The sequence below is a fragment of the Psammomys obesus genome, unplaced genomic scaffold (assembly GCF_907164565.1).
Source record: "Psammomys obesus unplaced genomic scaffold, mPsaObe1.curated_primary_1811, whole genome shotgun sequence".
NCBI lineage: Eukaryota > Metazoa > Chordata > Mammalia > Rodentia > Muridae > Psammomys > Psammomys obesus.
The window spans coordinates 10,816,445-10,831,698 of NW_026596234.1; the positions used below are offsets into that span (position 1 = coordinate 10,816,445).

The 15,254-nt window shown below is 51.5% G+C and overlaps 1 protein-coding gene across 1 annotated transcript in view; it reads left to right on the forward strand.

The window, feature by feature from the left end:
• Positions 1 to 769: 769 nt before the first annotated feature.
• The window catches only part of Ptgis (prostaglandin I2 synthase), a 35,530-nt gene continuing 21,045 nt past the window's right edge, over positions 770 to 15,254 (forward strand). Inside the window, exons 1-2 of the mRNA XM_055596177.1 lie at positions 770 to 913; positions 13,439 to 13,562. Coding sequence (XP_055452152.1) covers positions 837 to 913; positions 13,439 to 13,562 — 201 coding nt within the window. The 5' untranslated portion in view covers positions 770 to 836. The remainder of the gene's footprint in view (positions 914 to 13,438; positions 13,563 to 15,254) is intronic.

Here is a 15,254-nt window from a genome sequence, read left to right on the forward strand (position 1 = left end):
GTGACCAGAGCGAGGACAATGTGTAGCGATGAGGGTGGGTTCAGTAGGGACTATGTAGGGATTTGGTTACATTTGGAGTGGCAGGGAGCCATGGTAGGCTCTGGGCAGGTACAGGGAAGGTTCTGTTAGGGAGAGAGAGAGAGAGAGAAGAGAGAGAGAGAAGAGAGAGAGAGAGAGAAAGGAAGGAAGGAAAGAAAGGAAAGAAAGAAAGAAGAAAGAAAGAGAAAGAAAGAAAGAAAGAAAGAAAGAAAGAAAGAAAGAAAGAAAGAAAGAAAGAAAGACTGGGTTTTATGAAGCTCAGACTAGTTTCCAACTCACTATGTGGCCAAAGTTGCGCTTGAACTCCTGATCCTCCTGGGCTAAGCCTGGAGCAAACCCTCCCTAATGTAAAGCGACTACAGAGAGGATCCTGGGGCCGCGCGCACTGCAATCCTCACCACAGTCAGGACTGTGGGCAGTTTTGAGTGGCCTTAGCTTCTGGCGTGAACAGTTCCACAGCTCAGACCACAGGGACGGAAACGCAGATCTGGGCGGGCGGGGGCTGGGCTGGGACCCGTGGTTTGCAGGAATGTGGCGGGAAGGCGCCCCCTGGTCCGCTCGGGTTCAGTCTCCTCCTCTCTGCCCCCTCCCATCACCACCAGGGGCCCGCCTCCCCAAACCCCTCTCCTCCCCTGTGCAACCACCCGGCCAGGCCCCCTTTCCCGCTCCTCCCTCTCCATCCCAGGTTTTCCAGCCAGACTCCTGGAGCGGGAGCCTTCGGGGCTGGCTAGGCTGCGGATCTTGCGGTGTTGGTGGCGGTGACCCGCTGCCACCCCGCAGCCGCACACCCTCGAGCCATGTCCTGGGCCGCTCTGCTCGGCCTCCTAGCCGTGCTATTGGTGCTGCTGCTGCTGCTGAGCCGCCGGCGCTCGCGGTGAGTGTCCCCGGGGCCCGAGAGGGAAGCCAGGTGAAGCTGAGGGTCTGAGGTTTGGGTCGGGGACAGAGTCCGTATTGCCCACACTGCAGCCTCCACAGTGTTTCGCGCCCTAGACTCCTAGACTCGCTGTGGCTCCATCCCGGGTGGGAATGCTGAGGCTGGGGGCTGGACGCGAGGCCCGGCTAGGGGCCCACTGATCCTGAGGGAGTCCCATTCATGAATGATTGGCCCACGTGGGATTCAAGATATACCCACCAGCGGAGAAACAGAGGTCCACCAGTCCCACAGGCTGGGTGGAGTCGAACCAGATCCTTGGCCCTTAAAAAAGTGTCGACTCTGCCATTTAGGAGGTAAACTAAAAACTTTTCTTCATCCCGGGGAGTTCAGCTGTCAGGTCTTTGTGTAAGGTATTTAAAAATGAATTTGAATTGCACAGAACCAGAATACATTGGTCTTAAACAGAGCAAGTCTCTCTCGCCCTGACTCTGCTTCTCCCAGGCCTTTCCTGTTGCTCAGTTTGGGCGGAACTTTCCAGATTTACAAGAAAAAAAAAAAAAGAAAGAAAGAAAGAAAGAGAGAGAGACTCCCCCCACCCCAGACACATACACACACTATTTCAGTTTGAGAGATACAGAGAAGTGGCCGGCTTTATCAGACTTCCCTCCTGCTGCTGCTCCACACGCTCACATCCTAGATTCTCGCAGGATGTTTGTTCCATTTAAAAACCAGACCTGGTCTGTGGCTGATAGCTGACTTCCAGGCTCTGGAAGTCCACCAGTGTCCTCAGCTGGCGTCCAGGGCCTGGAGTGGTCCAACTTCGCATCCCCAGATGTTTCAAGAGCTGCTCTCCTACACAGACTCCAGCTCAGGGAACACAGGGCGGCTCTGGTGTGTGTTTACGTTAGAGCGCCTGAAAACCCCAGAAACACCGAGAACTATAGTTTTTAAACAATGTGTGAGTTGAGTTTTCCGACAGCCAGCTCATTCCAGGCGCTTTTCCAGGTGAAAGTTAAAACCTTGTATTTGCTTATCTGCCCCAAAAGGAGGGAAGGAAAATTCAAAAGTCATTCTTTAAGGAATAGCTGGGTGCCTTTAGCTGTGGGCTCTCTCTGCGTCAGATCTGTCTTTTTCAGCTTCCAGGGATTCCTTTCTCACTCCACATGTTAAATGTGACATCTGTTCGCGCTTCTGTGCGGACACTTGTGGCTTTCTTTAACCTTTCTGTTCATGGTTTTGCCCATGGGCTTTGGTGATTGTTGTGAGAGCTCTCTTTTTCTTTTTCTTTTCTTTTCTTTCTCTTTTTAAACAAATTACATGTATTTATTTTAGTGTGTGCAATGTGTGTGCACCACGACACACATGCGGAGATCAGAGGGCAACTTGCAGGCATCAGTTCTCTCACCACTTGGATCCTGAGGCTCCAACTCAGGTCATTAGACTTGGTGGCAAGCACCTTTCCCCACCGAGTCATCTTGCTGGCCCTACTTCGGCAGCTTCTGTGTCTCGCATATGGTGCTTTGCTTTGCCTGCCGGGTTCTGGGGCCTATGCTATGTCCTGGGGCAGATGCGACAGCTAGGAAGCAGATGGACTCTGGGAGGCAGGACATCTGGGCTCTGGCCACGCTCCCAGCAGGGAAGGTCCCAGCCTCTGCGGCAAGTTTGTGTCCTCTGTCCTAGTTCGAAACCCTTAAAGTGATGACGATGACGATGATGACAATGGTGACGTGCAGTCTCTGGGGTGGATGAATGCTCCCAGCAGAGTGGTTTGGGCGGATTCTTGTTGGCTGAGAATTTAAGAGCTTCTTTATCTTGGGATGAAACTGGCTTTTATACCTCTGGGTGTTAGAGAAGAAGATCTTTGTGTTACATAAAGAAACACGGGGACAAAGCAGAAAAAAAACCTAGTAAGGTCATTTCTTTTCCAAAAAGGCTACACCATGACCCAAGCCAGGCTAGCCACAGCTTGATTAGGACCTGACCATCTCTCTTTTGGTTTCAACCTTCTGTACCCTTTCAAGACACAGCCCTACCCCACAGTAAATGCACATGAGCCTCCCAGCTCCGGCCACCTCAATCATTTCCCAAGGATGTTTGGCGAATGCTGGAAGCCCATGGCTGGGAAAACTCTTAAATCCCTTCTAGAAGCCAGTGAAAAATATCACATAAAACAGAAAAACATTAAAAAAAAAAAAAAAAAGCCAACACGGTGGACTGGTATTTCTTTACTTTAATATAAAAGGGCGTTGACCTTTTCACTGGCAGTGGAGTGTTGGCATCTCCCCTGGAGCCTCTATGACCTCATTAGGCGAAGAACCAAAACCAGAAAACGGTTGGGACGGGGGACTGAACGCCCGTGGTGTAGGAAGTTCTAGGGGTGCAGTTCGGAGGACTCAGTGGTACCAGGAAGCTTCAGGGGTGCTGCCATCTTGGTTCGTGCCATGTGGTTGGTTCATGGCCCTCACCATCTTGATCCTGTCACTAGTCAAGATGGCAACCAAGTCACCCTGTTGCCTCTATCCTGATGAGGTCACCAGACAAGATGGCAACAAGCCTCATGGCTCCGTTTTGTTTGCTGTGAGCTCAGTTCTCTGGCGAAATGGGCCCACCTCCGTCAGGACACGCGTTCTCCTGAGACCCATGCGCTGCGTTGCCAGGCTCATTGTGTACTCTCGTCCCTTTTCCTTTTTAAACGAGCGTCTGAGTCAGATTAATCCTAGGGTAGAACAGAAGTTGTTCCCGGCAGGTGTGTAGGCCTCTAGACGAGCAAACTGAAGAAACAGAGGAAGGAATTCCGTAGTCCCAACCAAAAGGCAGGGAGTCCCTTGGTGTTACCACAGATTTGAGAGTCAAACAATGGCATTTTTGGGGATGTTGTTTTGAAGTCCCCTGGGCTCCTAGGTACAGGCTGTTGCTGGACAGGAAGTGGAACGAACTGGGAGGTGCGCCCAGTGCCTGTAGAAGGAGCTGTTTCTCTAGAAGTCCATAGAGAAACTGGGGAGGAAAAAGTGACATTGATGTCATTCTGTCCCACCTGAGCATGGCATGGCTTGAGACTGTCTGGGACCCCCTTCGCACTGGCAAGATTTTTTTTTTTCTTTTTAGTTTTTATTTTACGTGTATGTGTGTTTTCCCTGAGTGGATGTCTGTATGCCATGTGTGTGCCTGGTGCCACCAGAAGAGGGCATCAGATCACCTGGAACCAGAGTTACAGGTGGTTGTGAGCCATCATGTGGGTGCTGGGAATGGAACCCGGGTCCTTTGAAAGAGCAACAAGTGCTCTTAACCACTGAGCCGTCTCTCTAGCCGGCACTGGCAGGAATTTAAGCCCCGGAGAAACCAATTTGTTAAAATAGTTAATCCTGATTGAAAACGTTAGTAGCCTCGTGTGGTGCTTTCACTCAGTCAGAAAAAAAGCTGCCTTGGGGCCATGTGGTCCGAGCTGGTGTGAGGCCTCACCACGCTCTGTGAGGCCTCCCTTCCCCCAAACCTGATCCAAAGTCTCCCAGGTTCTCTGAGGGAACTGATTGGGAAGGGAAAGAGGGAGGCTCGCACACCCAGAGAGAGGCGGTCTCTCAGATTCTTCAGTCTCTCCTTTGGCAGGGCAAGGAGGGGTGCAGTGAGTCCGAGCTCGATTTCCTTTCTTTTTCTGTTTTTCTTTTCCCGACTATTTCACATTCCAATCGTGGAAGCTCCCTCCCTCCCCCATCTCTAAGTGGGTGGGGGTCTTGTACCACCTCTAAATGCAGAGTCTGCTCACTGTAATGTTCCCCTGGACCCCTCACTGAATTACTGAGAAACTTTCCATTCTGGGATTGCCCCTGATCTGAAAGAGTGTCATTTGCCCAAGACCCCGTGGGCCATGGCAATGTCTCCCTCAAGGGAAGGGATCCAAACACTCTACCAGATGGATTTGAAATCCGGGATGAACCACAAAATTGTTGGAAGAGAATAATCTTGACTTCCTACAAAGAAACACGAAAACATGAAAGTAACTTAGGCAAAAAAAGTGTGTAAAAAGTGTGCTCTGTGACCCAGACCGGGCTAGCAAGCACACCAGGGGAGGAAGGCCACTTACTGTTTATCTAATGCAAGGTGTGACTACGTCTTTTCTCCAAAGGCTAGGGTCCGACCTCTCAGCCTTTTACAGTTGTGTAGTTTTAAAAGAATCAGTGCAAAGGAAATGAAGGAAAGGTGGGATGGGGTCAGCTGCAGGTCATCAAGTTCTGGAAATGACGCTGTCTTTAAAAGGTGGGGAGATGAAAAGATTTTCATAGCCGGATGTGGTGGTGCACGCCTTTAATCCCAGCACTCGGGGAGGCAGAGGCAGGCGTAGCTCTGAGTTTGAGAGGCCAGCCTGGTCTACAAAGCGAGGTCAGGACAGCCAAGGCTACACAAAGAAATCCTGTCTCAAAAAAAAAAAAAAATTATAAAAGTTTTACAGGGTGGGAGACTTACGAAATATTGGCCCCTTGGAAAGCTAGCCACCTTTTCCCCTCTTCCTGAGACAGGGTTTCTCTGTGTAGCCCTTGCTGTCCTGTAGACCAGGCTGGCCTCGAACTCACAGAGATCTGCCAGCCTCTGCCTCCCAAGTGCTGGGATTAAAGGCCTGCACTGCCACCACCACCTCGCTGCTTCTCACGTGGGCACCTGTGAAGGTCGTTGAGAAAGCACTGGGGAGACATGGGCATGGGAGATCCTGCCACTTAGGGGAGGGGAGATGGGGGCAGTGAGGGTGTGACCGAAGGGCCCTCCTTGCCTGTCTCAGGGCACTCTGGTGACTCCTGATTTTTTTTTTTTTCCTGAATGTATGCCTGTAAACCACATGCGCGCTGTGCCTAGAAGACATTGGATCCCCTGGAAGTGGAGTTACAGATGGCCGAGAGTCATTCAATGTGGGTGTCGGGAATGAAACTGGGTCCAGTGCTCTTACTATCTGCTGAGCTCTCTCTCTAGCCTTCGTCACCCTCTTTTGTAGAGGAAGATAGAAGCTCAGAGAGACCACATAACTCGCTCAGGTTTTAGCCCTGGTTAAAACTCTGGGCTACAGGCATTTTCCGTGCAGCAGAACGATGAGTCCTTTTCTTTTCCTCGTGCGGCTTTGCTGATCTGACCGCTCAGAAATCCCAGACGATAAGACCCACAGCTCTGAGCCAAACAGTCCCAAGGAAGGCAAAGATAGGCCAGCGCTGGAAGGCGCTCGCGTAGGCGGACCCAGCGTTCGGGTGGAAATGCACAAGGCTGTATTTCCTGCACCCTGCCCCATTCCTTTCTCCTGACCAAACCTGGGGTGACTATTTCACCGGCCCCCATCACACAGCTCTCGCTTGAAGGAGCACATCCATCTCTACCCCTCAATTTCCCGGACTCCTGCTCACCCCAGAAAAAAGACAGACTAGCTACACCAGTGGGTGGGCGACTTTGTCTGCCCTCCAGCATTTAAAAAAAAAAAGTGTTTTTAAATAAGAACTTTGTTTCCAGAGAAAGAGGCCTGCTACTCAGTGTTAAGGAAACAGGTCACAATTACAGTTTAATGGGCGTTGGTTCTTTGCTTGTCAATAACACTCCCTCAGTCCGGGATCCCTCTCAATAAGGGAGACAGACAACGCAAGCCACCTCTTTCCCGAGACTCCTGTGTTCTCACATGTTCTGTGATGTCCTTTTCTACGATAAATAAGCAAACACTGGTCGTAGGAAAGACAGCAGAAGTGAGCCGGGGCTCTCGCCGAGTTAAGCATGGTAGACTTTGTACAGAGGATTCAAGTATGCCTATGATGAATGAGCTAAGAGATCCCCCGTTCGCCCTGTTTTTTGTTTTTTGTTTTTTGTTTTTTGTTTTTTTTGTTTGAAATATTACAGACGTCATGAGGTTTTGCTCCTAAATGTTCCAGAACAGAAAGGGAGAGTCTCAGCTCCGCACTCCTGTAGAAAGGCCGTTCTTACTGATGGGCACGCTCCCGTCCAGACTCAGACTCCTGTGACCCTGACAAGGATTTTAAAGCCCTTAGCATCCGTGACTGTTTTCTCTGGGGAGAGGCGGAGCTGAGAATCTGATTCAGTGGGGCCCGCTGAACCTTGTCACTTGCCAAGTAGTTTCCAGCGACATCCTTTTTTGCCTTTCGGGCCTCTGTTTCCCCGTTGGTACTCTGAGGTAGCTTGTAGAGGTGCCAGTCTGATCTCCAGCCACTTTTCTAGCTGAGTGTAAGTGTCTTCTTCGGGCCAGGCTGGCTGTTGTGGGGAGCACTAAGAGAGGCTTCATGGGTGGGGTCCTTGGCTGAGGGGTTGGGGGGATCCACATTGAGGAAGGTGTGGCCTAGGCTGGGCAGACGCAAGATTTCTAGGCAGAAATGGATGTCTGTCGTTTTCACAAGCATAAAACAGATGTCACCGAATGGGACAGCTCTCCCCTGTACCAAGGGAGGAGATGGGGGTCTGGAGGGGTAGGGGTGAGAGTGTGAGTGAGATAGGGGTGGGTGAAGGGTTTCACATACGCAAGCCCAGTTTCTCGTGGAAACGGGAGCATGTCATACTTTGATGGACTCCGTGGCCTAGCCCTCTCCAAAGCTGGCCACAGCCTCTTCCTCCTACTCTTGTGACTCCAGCACGCAGCTGGTCTGTCCATTACAGGTTCCTCTGCCATGCTGGCTCATGCCAGTAAGAAACTGGACTCCTCTGTCTACTTCAAAAGCAAAACCCGAACTAAGAGCCCTCAGTGAGAAGGCCGTGCGCGGCTCCAGCTGCTTTCCCCAAGGATTTGTTTATATTTGTTTATTTATGTTTGTGTGTGCATGTGTGTGGGTACGTGTGCTGCGGCACATGTGTGGAGGTCAAGGACAGCTTGGCCGGGTTGGTTCTCACCTTCCACTTGTGGGCTTCCGGGCACTGAATTCAGGTTGCCAGGCTTGGCGGCACGCATCTTCACCCACTGACCAGCCCGCTGGCCCCTTGTGTGTGTGGTGCGAGCGGATACAGGGATTTTGCCCTTTACCGTATTTTCTGAGACAGTCTCTCTCTCTGCCTGGAGCTCAAAAAGCAGATATGTCAGGCTTTTTTTTTTTTTTTTTTTTTTTTTGTGGATGTTGATGCTCCAAAAACCCTCTTACTCTTTTTATTTTTATTTTCTGACACAGAGTCTCAAGTATCTCAGGCTAGCCTTGGGTATGACCTTGAACTCAGAATCCTCTTGCCCCCACTTCCTGTGTGCTGGGGTCGTGGGGGTTTCTAACCACACCCAATTTATCCATGCTGAGGATGAGCCCCGGGCTACGAGCATGCTCGGCAAGCATTCATTCTACCTACCAGGCCACGGGCCACTCAGCTGCCATCTGCTTTTTCTAACAGGCGGTGAAGGGGGAAAAAGCAACACGGAATGGCTTAAGGATGGCCTGTGTAAGCGGCAGGTGGGCATCCCCGGAGGCCTGTGGAAGCGCTCTGGAGGAAGGCTGGGCTGAGCAGGTTAAAGAGAATTTCAGCTCCCTAACCAGCAGAGGAGAGCCGAGCCCTTTCCCAGCATGTTCTCCCAGGATTCTTGCTCTGCCCCTAACTGAAGTTTGCGCAGAAAGGTTGGGCGGCCTACCAGCATTGCACAGCCGATTGAACCAGCCTCTGAGCTAGCATTCCAGAACCCGGGCTGCCAGGCCCTTCACCTGCCTGGCCCTCCCGGCCCTCTCAGCAGCTCTGGGAGGCAGGCCTCCTCACAGAGTCTGACTCTGTGCACACTTTAGTCTTGTGATGTATATTCTTTAAGCTCCTACTACGTTCCAGGCGCAGTTTCCAGAGTCTGAGTGAACACGGGGTCTTCTGTTCTCCTGGAATATATTCGCCCGATGAGAACACCATTGTCAAGCCAGGGTTACCTTAGAGGGCCACCCCAGACTCCCTCCCCTGCTTCACGAAGACGGTGGCACGGCTGGCCCTGGGGCTCTGTGAGTTAGGACTCATGAGTCTAGAGGCCTCTGCCCGGTGAGAATCAGCTATCTAGGAGAGAGTCCAGAGGGACATCTTGCTACGCGGAGCCTAGGATGGTAGGGACAAGCCTCAACGCTTCCCTCCCCCAGCTCCACTTGGGCCTGGCAGAGCCTCAGAAGAGTGAGAGTGTCAATTAGCCTTGGGAGACCGCAGGCCCTGAAATAGAGCCTCCTTACTGCCCTCCCCACCTCCCACTGTCCTCAGGCTGAGTCATCCTGGAATGTGGCCTGGACCTGGATTGGCTTGGGGTCCAGTGCAGGGTTTCGGCCAGCTGCCTGAGGGGCCCAGGCGCCCAGGCTCCAGCTTCCTGCCTTTGTCTGTGCCTTCTTGCACTTCGATGTGGGAAGAAGGGCATGGCCAGAAATAACACCTGATTCATTGCACCATCACTGAGGTAGGGTAAAGCCTGGAGAAGGAAGTACCTCTGGCCCCAAAGATGGCCACAGGACAATCGCAGGTCCTGCTCATGGCAGGCTGCTGACATCGGTCTGTGACAAATGCTCACTAGGGTCAGACGGGCTCTGGGTCAAAAGCCAGCACTCCTGAAGGGAACCTCCAGGCAACAGCCTCAGTCTCTCCATGCCTCAGTTTTCTCCTCTGTAAAATGGGCCTGGTGGGAAATGCTGCTCCTTGAAAGGAACACAATTCTGGCCTTTGGACAGCATCTGCTACGACCCAGCGAGGTGACACTGACTGATGGTATGGGTGGTAATTCAATTGGAACCATGGCTCAGTAAATGACACTGGGGGACTTCTGGGTCCTTCTCCCCGTTGCTCCTGGCTGCCGGGGGTCAGTTGCTCTCCTTGGCTCCGCATTCACCCTCATTAGACTGACAGTGTCCCTAATGTAGCTCTTCCCATTTATAGACAAGGAAACTGAAGCTGAGAACAGCTAAGTCACAAGCTGACGTCCATGTTTGGGTGGTAACCACTGGCCTCCTTGTCTCCCTTGCACAACCCGCTGCTCTGGGTCTTGATCCCAGACGTGGGCCTGGGCTGGTAGGGCCAGGTGCATGCTGGCTACTGGGCTGTTTCTTTGCATGCCAGAAGAGCCTTCCAGCCCAGGGCTTCAAAGGGATTAGGAAGGAAGAAGGTCCCTGGCAGTTCCTGGAAGTCACTGCCACCGGGGACACGCTGGCTTTGTCTCCTTTGAGCCCAGAGAAGCTGGGCTTGTGAGTGATCCAGAGCAGTCTGGTGTGTGTGTGTGTGTGTGTGTGTGTGTGTGGGTGGGTGGGTGGGTGGGTGGGTGTTAGGAGGCTGGAGGGCAAGACACTTCATGAGCCCCCCCCCAACATCATCTTTAGGCCTGCTTCAGTCTCTCCCAGCCGTGGCCATCCTGTCCCACACACCCTGGTACTCTCTAGAGAGGCTAGAGTCAGCCAGATGGAGGAGTGGAGGGAGGAGGCAGGGGAAATCGTGTGCTGCATTGAATTGCTGGATGTGAACCAAAGCCCCTCACTCTGGAATTGGGGGAGCTGATGCCAGGCCCCCCCCTCTTGGACAGTCCCTGGGCTCTCCTGACCCCTCTGTCTTTCCTCTTGCCTCTCTCTACTGAAGTCCTAATTTAAAAACCGGTCACATCACTGCAAGACTCATGCCTTAACCTCTCTGTGGGATGGATCCTCGTTGTGTTTGACATGGAAGGCAGACTGTCCTTGACCTTCAGGCCGTCATGCTCTTCAAGGTCATCTCTAACATCGTCATTTCGAGTCATCTCTGCATTCTCCTCTTGGGCCACACGAGTTGCTGCAAGCCTGAAGACCCCGTTCAATACACTGCCACCGGCCTTTTGCGCTTACCATTCCCTCTGCCTGTAGGTTCTTCTTCCAAAGTCTTCTCACGCCTCAAGCCTCTTCATCATCCTGGTCCATACAGTCTCCCACTGTCCTAGCCACTGTTCCGTACTTTTTCTTTAATGAGATGTAATCCACCTACCATAAAATTCACTGTTTAAAACTGGGCAACTCAAGGGTTTTTGTGTAGTCACGAGGTTCAACAGACAGCACCCCTAATTCCAGAACATTTTCTCCTGAACAGACACCCCGTCTCTACCGGCAGCCATTTTCTATCCGTGTTCCCCAGGCAACCTAATGTATTCCTAGCCGGGTGGGTCTCCTGATGCTTCTCCTTAGCACCGGGACTTTAAGAGTCATCACTGCTTTCTTCATCTTTCAAGGCTGAATAATGTTCCGCAGCACGGACATACCACATTTAGCTTATCTCGCCGTCAGTCGGTGGGCGCAGGGTCGTTTCTGCCCCGTGACGGTTATGAACAGCGCTGCTGTGTGCAACAGTGTGCTTGCTTATGCGTGCACCTGTTTCTGCTTCTTGGTGCTAAATCGCTTCATCGTGTGGCCTGTTTACCCGTTATGGAACTGCTGGGCTGGCTTCTAAAGCAGCTGCATCCGTGTACGTCCGTGTGTTTCGGTTTCTACACAAGGCAGCTGCGTCCGTGTATCTGTGTGTTCCAGTTTCTTCACAGCCTTGCAAACTCTTCTTTTCCTTTTAACTTAAAAAGAAAAAAAAAATTGTAGCCATTAGAGTGGGTACAAATTAGTACCTTGTAATTGTGTTTCCGTGGTAACCGGGGAAATGCCCTCCGGTCATTTTGGCATCTTCTTTGGGGAACATCCCACTCAAATCTTTGTGCATTTAATAGTTTGTTGTCTGTTAGTTTCTTTTGAAACAGTCTTCATTAAACTCAAGTCTCAAACTCATGGTCTTTCTGGCTCAGCATCTGAGTGCTGCGATTCCAGGCCTGGCCAGCATGTCTGGCTCATTTTTAAATATTTATCTCCAACCATCCATCCACCCATCTGTAATCTATAGACATCTATTTAGGGTTGGGGATTGAATCTGTAGCTTCATGAATGGTAGGCAGGCACTGGGTTACTGAGCCTCACGCCCAGCCCTTGTTCATTTGAGACTGTTTTATTGTGCAGTCTAGCCTCAGACTCATGCTTCTTTCTTCTCAGCCTCTCGGGGCTGACCTCACCAATGTGCAGGGCCACGGCCAGCTCATGCATTTTTAAGCTGGATGTTTGTTCTCCGTGGCTGAACTGTGCCTCTTTTGTTCACTTCCTGATAGGTTTGGAGGCCACCTGTCCAGTTCTCTGCTCTGTCTTCAGTACCCAGGGCAGAGTCTGTCTCCTAGTTAAGAGTTGGTGAGTGAGTGACTGGACCATAGTGAGAGGAGAGACAGGACAATGATTCATTCATTCACTCACGGGCTTTCATCCACTCACCAAATCACTGTCAGTTACTCATCCCTGCACTGGCCGCTCATTTATCCACTCAGTCACTCATCTGTTTACTGACTCATTCACTCTCAGTTATTCATTCACTCATTGCTCTCTCATTCATTCACCCATTCTCACTCACTCACTCACTCATGAATTGTTTTGGCTTTTTGAAACAAGGTTACTCTGTGTAGCCTTGGCTGTCCTGGACTCGCTTTGTAGACCAGGCTGGCCCTGAACTCACAGGGATCCGCCTGCTGCTGCCTCCAGAGTGCTGGGATTGTATCAGCACGCCTGGCAGGAAGCTTCTTTTAAAGACTGTTCCCTGGGGCTGGAGAGATGTTACAGTATTTGCTGTTCTTATAGAGGACCTGGTTTGGTTCCCAGCACCCGTATTGAGCTGCTCACAACTGCCTGTAACTCCAGTTCCTCTCCAGGCCTTGCACATGTATACACACATGTACGCATGCGTACACACACACACACACACACACACACACACACACACACACGCTACATGTCAAGGAAAGACCAGGTGCTCACCGTGGGTTGTAGTGGGACCCTGCCTTCCTCAGGGACCTGCAAGTACCTTACAGTGTTCTTTCCCCAGGGAACTCTGACCCTGGACAGTACAGACATAACCTTTGTGGGTTGTCAAGGCAACCTCCATTCTTGGCCTTCCCCCAAGGGCATGGCCTGGCTCTTACAATGGAGGGCTCTCAGATTTGGAGCCATTGAGGACAGTGAGAGAGTGACGAAGCCTGTCCCTGACACTGCTCTCTCCTGTGGGCAGGAGAGGGAATGTGAGATGACCTGAGCCTAGACTGGCTCAGAGAACTCTGGACCCTCTGTTGGGTTTTGGAAGCTTCCTCCCACAGGGAGTCGCCTATGCATAGACCCTGCCTGGCCCCCAGCCTCCACCCTCACCCTTGTGTCCGTTCTCTACCCAGAGGCTCATGGATCTTCCCCACACCAGTCATCCTCAGCACAGACCCACCCAGGACCCCCATCTCACTCAGAGACAAAGCCACAGTCCTCCTATCCACGTGACCATAGGGGCTCACCCACAACCTCTCTGGCTCTGGCTACACTTGCTTGTACTTACTCTGTTGGCCAACCCATACCCGCTTCCATAGTGTCCTTTGAGCCCATAGCACCACCTCCAGGGCTTTGCTCTTGCTGTTCTCTCTTGCTGGCAAGCCTTTCTCTCAGAAGCCATCAGGCCCTTCCACCTCTGTCAGCATCCCCTGACCTCCCCATGGCCTCTGCTCTCTGTCCCCTCCCTCCCTTTAATCACGTGGTGCTGTGGCTTCTGCAGGCGGCCCGGTGAGCCTCCCTTGGACGTGGGGAGCATCCCCTGGCTGGGCCATGCCTTGGAGTTTGGGAGAGATGCTGCCAGCTTCCTTACCCGGATGAAGGAGAAGCACGGTGACATATTTACTGTGAGTATCTCTAGGAGGGATAGGGGTGAGTGGCCGGCTCATCACGGGCCCACCGACTCCTTTGACAGCTACCCACACATCGACCTGTCCGTCTATCACCTACCCAGGGGAGGCTGACTGTCCATCTGTCTGTCCAACTGTGCATACACCATGTATCAGTTATCAGAAGAGCTCTGTGCTCTAAGGGTGTCTAGAACAGCCCTGGCAGGCACACTCAGGGATGGACGCCAGGCATGGTGCTTCTCAATGCAGTCAGAGTGGCAATTAAGATTAAACATTGCACGTTGACCCATTCATTTATCCACCTATCTTTCTGTACACTCATCTCATATGTCTGTCTATATCTATCTATCTATTGAGTCTCTTAAAAGATTAATTTTTATTTATATATACAATTGTGTGTTTGGTGTGTGTGTGTGTGTGTGTGTGTGTGTGTATGACATCTGTACAGGTGCCGAAGTTACAGATGGTTGTGAGCTACCACGTGGGTGCTGGGAGCCAAACTTAGTTCCTCTAGAGGAGTAGCCTGTGCTCTTAACCACTCTCTAGCCTCTATCTACCAATCAGAATTCACGCAGCATTCTTCCACTCGTTGACCTAACACCCGTTCAGCTTCCGTCCCTAGATTTTATTTCCACTGACTTCCCTCCGTTCATCTTCCTACCTTTATCTCCATCTGCCATAGTCCACCCAAAGCTCATCATCTATCCATTCAGCACCTGACTCTGGTCTACTCTCTGCACATCTACTGCTGTATTCATGCACCCCCCCTCCACATTCCCTCCCCATCCATCTACCCACCGACCCGCCCACCCATCCACCCACCCATCCATACATCTGCCCATTCACCTACCCACTTATCCATCATCCATCTCTCTCTTCAGCACCATTCAAACACCCCTTACTCTTGAATGCTTCCAGCTCGCAGCCCTCCAGCGTTCATTCTTCAGGCCGTTATTTGATCTACTTAAGCATCTTGGCACGCGTGTCCCCGACATTCTAACATGCAGCCATGCATCTAATGGATTCATTGATCTGTCCTTCCGTTCCCACCTAATGCCTCCTTTTCTCTCCTTCCTCTTGCCTTCCTGTTTTCCGTCTATACATCCATTTGCTTCAGTTGATTTCTCCGACCTCCATCTATTTATCCATCTGCCTGACTCACTTATTCACCTACAGTTAGTTTGCTGGCATTTGCCCAGCAATGTCCATCCACTCATTTACCCTTTTCCTTTTTGTGGCACTGGGGATTGAACCCGGAACCTCATGCATGCTAGGCAAATGCCATACCACTTTTCACTTTCATATCCCAGCCCCCTTCTCCTTTTTCATTTGGAGATAGGGTTTTACTATTACCTAGGTTGGCCTTGAATTCCCTCTGATCCAGCCAGCCCTTGAACTTGGAATCCTTCTGCCTCCGTCTCTTGAGTAGCTGCGATTATAGGCCTGGCTACAGCCTTTGCTTTTAGAAGGCTTTGGCCGGTCTTAGCTCTGCTACTTTTCAGCATGGAGATTTTGGCTATGTTGTCCCTTCTCCCGGCCTAATTTTTGAAACGGTAGATGGGTGAGTGGCAGTCCTACTTATAGGATAAACACTGCTGCCCAGTGCCTGCTGGGCCAGGGCTTGCCCACAGTGCTTGCCTGAATGATGCAGAGTCCTGCCATTGTTCCCATCCAACCACTCCTCCGACA